General features: G+C 31.4%; 1 protein-coding gene across 3 annotated transcripts in view; it reads right to left on the bottom strand.

Moving 5' to 3' along the window:
* LOC136988213 (short transient receptor potential channel 4-associated protein-like) overlaps positions 1 to 8,621 on the bottom strand; it is an 87,934-nt gene extending 79,313 nt beyond the window's left edge. For all 3 annotated transcript variants that reach the window (XM_067286056.1, XM_067286057.1, XM_067286058.1), the window contains exon 1: positions 8,484 to 8,621. In XM_067286056.1, the coding sequence (XP_067142157.1) occupies positions 8,484 to 8,570 (87 nt within the window). In that variant the 5' untranslated portion in view covers positions 8,571 to 8,621. The remainder of the gene's footprint in view (positions 1 to 8,483) is intronic.

An 8,621-nucleotide genomic window follows, 5' to 3' on the forward strand; every position in this document is an offset into this window, starting at 1 on the left:
CATAATGGAGCATATAAACACTCTCAAAATCTGTAACAGTTGATTAAGAACACTGCACATCACTCATACTCCAGCAGATTAAAATTTAATGGACACACAAACATTTTCAGCCACTTTAAAGGACTTTCATCAGGGGAAAGCCATTTTTTTTACATCAAAACAAAGTTACAAAAAATATTTAAAAACCTACAAAAATAGGTGTTTTTTAATTATTTTTTGTAAGTTAAACAAGGTTTGATGTAAAAATAGGCTGTCTCACCTGTCGAAGGACTCTTAAAGTGGCTGAAAACATTTGTGCTTCCATTAAATTTTAATATGCTAGAGTAAGAATGAGTGCAGTGTTTTTAATGATGTAAGTGAAAACGTAATGCAAGAGCAGAATGAAAGAATTTATAATACCAGTCCAAATAGGACAGAGAGGAAGAAAGCTAGAAAGATTGTTTTGTTGACACTGTAGTTTTTCCTAAAAAACTATAGTGTCAACAATAATATCTCATATTTAAATAAATATATTTAGTTATAAAATTACATTCTCCTCACTTTACATTAATTTTAAATGTTTCAATTAAAAACCTTTAAAATATGACCAAATTAAAAGCATAATGGATGTAGATCTAAAAAAATAACAATCAAAATAGCAACACACTTTTATGTTACTCAAACAATTTTAATATGTAACACCTTACAAAAAGCAAACTAATCAACTGTTGATTACAAAATTAAAAACTCGGAAAATAAAATCTTTTTCAACATTTTAACACACTTAAATTTGAGTTCCCCCCCTTTTTTTTTTGCACAATAATTGATATTCAAATTCTCAGTGTTAATTCATGATGTAGATGTAATTTCCATTTTTTCGAGGGCTGTTCGGAAAGTTCGCGGCCTTGCCTATATGCGGCACTGCGATCAATTTAATTTTTGGCAGGGATAATTCAGCCATCTTTGCTAAAGATACAATACCAATTTCTACTTAATTTGTCGTAAAATTTTGCCACGACAGCTGAGCAGATAGTCAGTGTGCAAGTGTTTTGTCAAAAATGGAAAAGACGGAGACTCAGGCAGTCATAAAATACCCGACAAGAAAAGGGTTGACCCCATCTCAAATCAAAGCTGACATGGATGAAGTTTTGGGAGAGTCTGCTCCTTCATACACCACTGTGAAAAAATGGACAGCCCTTTTTAAATCTGGCAGAGAGAGTGTGGAAGATGACCCTCACAGCAGACGGCCATCAACTGCTGTCACTGAAGACAATATCGACAAAGTTCATGATTTGGTGTTAGCAGATCGCCGATTGAAAACGCGTGAGATAGCTGAGACAACAGGCATCTCTGTCGACCAAGTGCACTACATCTTAACCGAAAATTTGGGTATGACAAAGGTCTCAGCAAGGTGGGTGCCGTGTCTGCTGACTGCCAAGCAAAAACGTGTTTGCACTTTGATGTCAAAGAAGTGTTTGAACTTATACCAGAAAAGCCCACAGGATTTTTTGCATTGGTTTGTGACTACTGACGAAACGTGGATCCACTACTACACTCCTGAAACAAAAGAACAGTCGAAGCAATGGAAACACCACAGTTCGCCACCACCAAAGAAGGCAAAGACAGTTCCATCAGCAGAGAAAGTGATGGCCTCAGTCTTTTGGGATGCTAAAGGCATCATCTCTATTACTACCTAGAAAGAGGAAAGACCATCAATGCCGTCTATTACTGTGAACTTTCGAAAAAACTGAAGAAAGAAGTTAAAGAAAAAGAGGCCACACTTGAAGAAAAAGGTTCTGTTCCACCAGGATAATGCACCTGCGTATTCCGCCAAAATCACTGAACAAAAGATAAACGAACTTCGCTTCCAATTAGTTCCACATCCACTGTACTCACCTGATTTGGCCCCCAATGACTTTCACCTTTTTCCAAACCTAAAAAAATTCTTGGCTGGAAAGAGATTCCACTCAAATGACAAAGTCATCTCTGAAGTGAACGAGTATTTTGCACACTTTGACAAATCGACCAATTGTGATGGCATAAAAAGCTAGAACATCGCTGGAATAAGTGCATTGCTAATAAAGGAGACTATATTGAAAAATAAAAAGTTTTAACGTTATTTTGTTTGTTGTTCTATTTGAGGCTGCAAACTTTCCGAACAGCCCTCGTAGAATGCACAAGATGGATTTTCAGATTTTATGATGTGATTTGTCCAGTGGTGTGCTCTGACTTTTGATGATAGGGAAGCTGTGTTTCCATAGAAATTTATTTTAAACAAATACTGCAAATGGCAAAAAGTTTGTTTATTTTAATTCTAAAATAGATAATTGACACGAAACAAGGATATGAAAACTTGTTGTTATTATTTTTTATAAACCAACTCTATTCAGCAATTTTTCCCGCAAAGTCATTAATTACTTTATCGTAAAAATCGCTTGTTGTCAATTCCACCAAAGTATTTAAAAGCTCTTTTTCTATTGAAAGCAACACTAGTGATGACAATCTTTCCTCTGAGTGTTCCTGCAAATTCACTTCATGGAAAAACTGCACCCAACGGATGCACTCGTAGATGGTACCATAAAAATTTATGATAATAAATCATATAATTCTTTTAGTACATCTTTATTCAGATTGTCATTAATTATAATATGTTTTGTCTAAGAGTGACTTACCAATATAGTCTGAACATGAATCTATATATATAGATATTGTAATTCACCACATAATTTACATAAATCAAAAAATTCTCCATAAAATCTACTTAATTTAAAGAATTAAAACTTGCTTCAGGAAATTGTTCTTCATAATACAGTGGGTAATCAGTTAACGAACAAATTGGATAACGAACACTTCCCTGCACAAACCTAAAAAGAAGCAACAGAAATAGCAAATACTGATTGAATTTTCCTTGTCTTCAGGCAACAATTCAAAACTTTTCGGAGCATGGGAGATGTCAGCATCGACGCTCAACCTGGTATATACTGTTCAGATAGTACCTCAAACTTTGAAATACTCCTTTGTAATTCCAGCCTTTTATTTTTCTGACAGAAACAATTCTTTTATAGTATTCGCAAGACTGTCGGGCGGGCACTCATTAAGTTTTGCGTTGGTTTTTATTTTCGAAAGGTGAGAGTATAATAGCAAAGGTAGAGAGTGGGCAGAAGATGTCTGATGTTGCTGGGCAGTATGGCTTGAACAAATCTACAGTAGGGTGCAGTTCAATCTTATCTAAGAAAGGTTATAATATATTTATAATCAAGAAGACTCAAGCAGCTAAAGGAGTAACAAAAATCACATCTGAGAAATAAAGAACATTGAAGAGCTCATAATGGAACCTGAAACGGATCTGACAGCAGAAGAATGCCAAGAACTCTTAAATGAAGACCACCAAGAAACTCGGCAAGATACATTTTATTCTGAAAAAGAGAATTAATGCCAATATCTGCTATTAATTAAAGATCTTTTGAAGAAGTGGGAGATGTCAGATCAACGCTCTTAAAATGGGCTACAAAGCAGATTGAGGTTAATATGCTTGGAGATCTCTACAATTACAATGCTATTAATTACTTCTGAAAATCCTGAAGAAGAGAGAAAGCAATCAACATTAGACAGCTTCTTTAACCCCCACAAACAAAAAACATGACTAATAAAAATGCAAGACTGTGTATATATGTATTTTTATTATTACATATAAATAAACGTAGTAAGAAAGTATATATTTTTTATTTTTTAGGGTCTCCAGAATGAATTAATCAAATTCCCATACAAACCTATGGTAAATTGATAATCGGTTAACGAACAATTCGGATAGCGAACAAAGTCTTGGAACGGATTATGTTCGTTAACTGATCACCCATTGTATTTAAAATTATTAACATAAAATCTTTAGAATTTTTATCACTTTTAGGTCTGAAAATCTGTCAATATAATTATAATTAAATATAACTTTGTAAAGAAACATACATAAAAATAACATAGTCTTCTTTACTTTTTAAATCTTAAAACAACGCACTTAGTCAAATAGCTCCCTACCAGTGGCTAATGGATGGAATTAGGGTTTCTCATTTCCCAGTCTTTTGCTTGTCCTGGGATTCCAGGAAAAAAGTGAACTGTTTCCAGGATATAATTCATTTTAAGATTTATTTTATATAAGATATAAAATAAATCTCAAAATCAAAAAAATGAAAAATAATTATATCATAAGTAACTTAATACAATCTACAACCTCCAAAATAATAATAATAATAATGCTCTGTAAAATATGTATAAAAAAATGACTTTTGAGTTACATAGAAATTTTCACAAATAGAAAAAGTTTATTAAAGTTTGTTGGAAACTACTTACAACAAAAATGCCTATGAATTGAGTTGAAAATTTAAAAAAAAAATTAACTTAGATCAAACTTCTAAGTTAGAAGGTAATTTTCATTTTTTAAATAAAACATATTATAAAAATTTACAATAATATTTTGTATTAAGATTGTAAAAAGCAAAGATGGTCAATACTCTGATCACTCAGTCTGATTATTATTTTACTAAAGAAAAGTGCTGATATTGAGAATGCCCTTTTCAATTCAATTGATGTGGGTGGAATCATCTTTAATGCATTTAAGAGAAGACGGATGTTATGTGTTTTTTTTACCTGTAGCCTGGAAGATTTCTAGTTCATTTTTGAGATGCGTTACAGTATTTCTTTTGCCACCTAGTATTGTTGATTCGTCTACCTCGACTGCTTTAATAGTGGCATCAAGCTTACAGCCCTATAATTCGGTAGTTCATTTGGCTTTAATAATCAGGTTTATGAAGAAAAATGTCATACTTCAATACTTCATACTCATTTGTATCCTTGCCCAATTTGCACAACCTGGCATAATGCAGTTATCGAAGCTACTGGGCATGGTTAAAACTTAAAACAACATAAGTACAATTATTCCAGATATTACAGGTTCTTACAAGTAAAGAATTTTCAGAATCCTGTAACAAATAGGTTACATATTGATTATTGACAATCTGTGAGATGTCATAAACAAAAATTTAAAAAACTGATAAACAGGCTTAAAATTAATAAGTACAAATGTATTCTGACAGTTTATGTGTTAATTATACTTTCTATTTGCAAAATTTCCTCAACCTTAACACAAAAAAAGAAAAAAATGAACTTTTAAGAAATTTGCAATTTCCCAGGATGAGAAGAATTTCTCAGGTTAAAAAACAGCCGGGATCCCGTTAGAGAAACCCTAGATGGAATCATTGGAAGCATTATACAATATTTTGGTGTGTAGCATCCATGAGCTAAGCCACGAGAGGTCAGTGTGCTGTAAAGCGCATGTGCGAATGCATATAATCTGGCTGCTTTACACAATTCAAATATTTTTGCCATGAAAGCTATCCCGTATTCAATAATACAATGCTTTCATTGGGAATATGCATATATGAATTTATATTCAAATATAAAATAGGAATCTTATCATTGTTTTTAACATGTATAGACATTTGTAATAAAATACATAATAAAATTAATATTTTATTATAACTGTAAGTAATTCAAAGTATGTTAAAATATGAAAATAATCATACAATATGTATTTATATTTTAGAAATACAGGGAAAGCAGTGCTTCCACAGCTTCCATGGATGGCATGCCACCGTATTTGGCAAATGATAAATCTGGTTCTTTGTATAAATTCAGACAAAATTCATTATCATTAAATCAAGAACTTCTGAGTAGCATACAACAAGCTATCTTTTATAATCCATGTTCTAGAAAAAAATATTTATCAAAAACCAATATAAATTTTGTATGTATGTTAAACTAAATTTAAAAAGCAACTAACAGCAACTTTTGGAGCTGATGTTGCTTTTTTTTATGAACAAAATCTCACCTTCCTGATTCTGTTCATTTTTTTCTTTCAATAAACCTGTTTTAAATACCTCTTTCTTGTAAATCTGTATGTTTCATGAAAAAATATAAATTCTAAAACTATTAACCAATGCAAATATAAAAAAGTGCATGTGTAAAAAGTAATAATAGTTAACAGTAATGCTACAATAAATTCCTCAATCTGGAGAAAGTAACAAAAAAAATATCAATTCTCAATAACATCACTAAAGGCATGTATTGTTATAAGCTTCTCTCATTAATATGGTGGATTGTTACACTCAAACCTGTTTTTGTGCGGTCTTTTTTTGTGCGATTTTTTATACGTGCAATGTGTTTTGTGCAATTATTTTTGTGCAGTATACCAATTTGATTGAAATTCATATACCGCACACAAAAAAATCACACAAAACAAATCACACAAATAAAAAATCGCACAAAAATAGACCGCACAAAAAGAGGTTTGAGTGTATTCACTGTATGACAGTGGTCTACATCACATTAAAGTGAAACAAGGTCTATTTTCACTTGCCAGTATATGTAAAAGCCTAAACGTACCCTCACTGATAAGTTATGTACAAAGATGATGGTGGTATCTTCTTGATATGACATAACTTGGAATCAAATGAAACTTTATTAATATGAACATTAGTGATGTTAAGACAGTCTTGTCTCAGGACAATATATTGAAAACTGTTGTAATAAAGTCTTGGTCTCACCAGTGTCTTGTATTGGTCCATTTTTTTTTTTTATTTAATCATTTGACATTTTATATAATTTTGTAACAGTATCAGTATTGAGCTCTTTGATGGAAATGTTTTCCTAAAATGAAAGTTATCTCAAATATTTAAACTCAAATCATAATAAAACAAAACATTTTTTACAAAGATAAAGATATTTACAAATATTCTTAATTTTCACTATTTATTCAGTTTCACAATCAGTGCTGTAGAAAGTTTTTGTAGATTTGGTCATATAGAAAGTCTATTGTAGCAGTACTCACCATCTTGACTGACATTGCTTCTTGTCAACAGTGTTTACTTTTTCTCAAAGCATTTCTTCTTTGACAGATATTTTTGCTTTGTAAATTATTATATTTTAAGTATATTTTATGTAAAAATTTTTTGAGGATTTTAAAATTCTTGCAGATTAAAAAATAAAGGTAATGATGTAAGGTATCAAGATCTTGTAACTTGTCTTGAACGTTAAAATCTTGATTTTGACTTTTAATTACAAGTTTTGCTCTTTGTCTTGATCTTGAAAGTTAAAATCTTATTTAATTTCACTGGTGAACTATAGTTATAAGTGATTACAATATCTTAGCAGAGACAATTTCTTATGGAATAACAGTATAAGTTAAAAGAAATCTTTAGTATCTTGTAGGACTGTCTCTTGTCTAATACCCCTGCCAATACAATCAGGAATAGAGACATAAAAGCACTGTATGCTATTCTACAACAGATCTGGCCACAAATGTAATTTCTGCTCCAGATCTCTCATTCTCATAATTGGTCAATGCTGGCATCTTATTTGGTCATACCACAAAGAACAAATCTGAAAACTACACAGGCCAAGGAAGTATGATGTTCTTGGGAATCCCTAGCTGTATGTAGCCAAAGATTATCTTGCACTAAAATGGCTATTTGTGTACCAGCCCTGCCAAATAAGGGTACAGGATTTTATGAATTTACACCATGCCATTGATGTCCCTGACACCACCACTAGGAATGATCAACTGTCATAGAAAGTGGTTCCCCACATCAAACAGATCAGCACACCAGCAGTGGACAGTGGGAGCAGTGAAGTGCTAACTGGTCTTTTACACTAACAGTGGTCATCCAAGTAGCCCAAAAAGTTTTAAATCAAGCATCACCTGTACAGTTTCTGCCCTTCTCCATATAAAGATTATTTTTTAAAAACAAATCAGGCAATGAGGGAAAAAAAAAAGAGTGTAAAAAACGTAATTTACAATTAAAATGTTCTACGTTAAAACGTGCAAAAGCTGCTTAGCTATAGTGAAAAACATTTTACAATTAAAATATCCAGTAATCATGAATATCCATACTTATTTTGTTTTTTTTTTTTTTTTGCTTCAAAACAGGAACTGATATGATTATTATTTATCAAAAACTGGAAGTTAACATTCATCTAAGTATTTTTCTTTCATTTTAGACAAATATATATCTTTACAACAGCCATACTATCGTAAGACAGCAATTTAAATGATCTAATCTTAATATGCAATTGGTTATGAAGAATTTTTCCCACATCCAGAGAAAAGGGGATCTGAAGTGATTCCTATCCTTAAAAATGAATGTTATTTTGGTGTTATTTTTACTAACAGAAAAAAAAAACTGCTTCTTTTTTATTAACATAGAGCATAACATTAAACTATTTAATAAAACTTTTATAAATTGTTAAATAAACTAGGATATATTTTGCCTTAAATAGGACAAATGAAAGCCGAATTGAATTTTCTTAAAAGAAATTTTTTCACGTGCATGTTAAGCAATCATCAAGAATAATTAAACGCTTGCAATTCATTTATTTACAGTTGTAAACAACATCTTCAAAACATACAGTTTAAATAATAATATATTTATTGAGAAAGATTAGTTAAATCTTACCTTTAACAAGTTATTAATGGCAATTCCAGTTAATTCGGGTTTTAATTTAAAACGTTTGACAGCATTTTCGTCCCTCAACGAGTACATTTCTAAATCTTTATCAAAACATTTGGGTCACATGACAAACTCGGTCGTATA

Source organism: Centruroides vittatus, unplaced genomic scaffold (assembly GCF_030686945.1).
Source record: "Centruroides vittatus isolate TY-2023 unplaced genomic scaffold, ASM3068694v2 scaffold_324, whole genome shotgun sequence".
NCBI classification, from domain to species: domain Eukaryota; kingdom Metazoa; phylum Arthropoda; class Arachnida; order Scorpiones; family Buthidae; genus Centruroides; species Centruroides vittatus.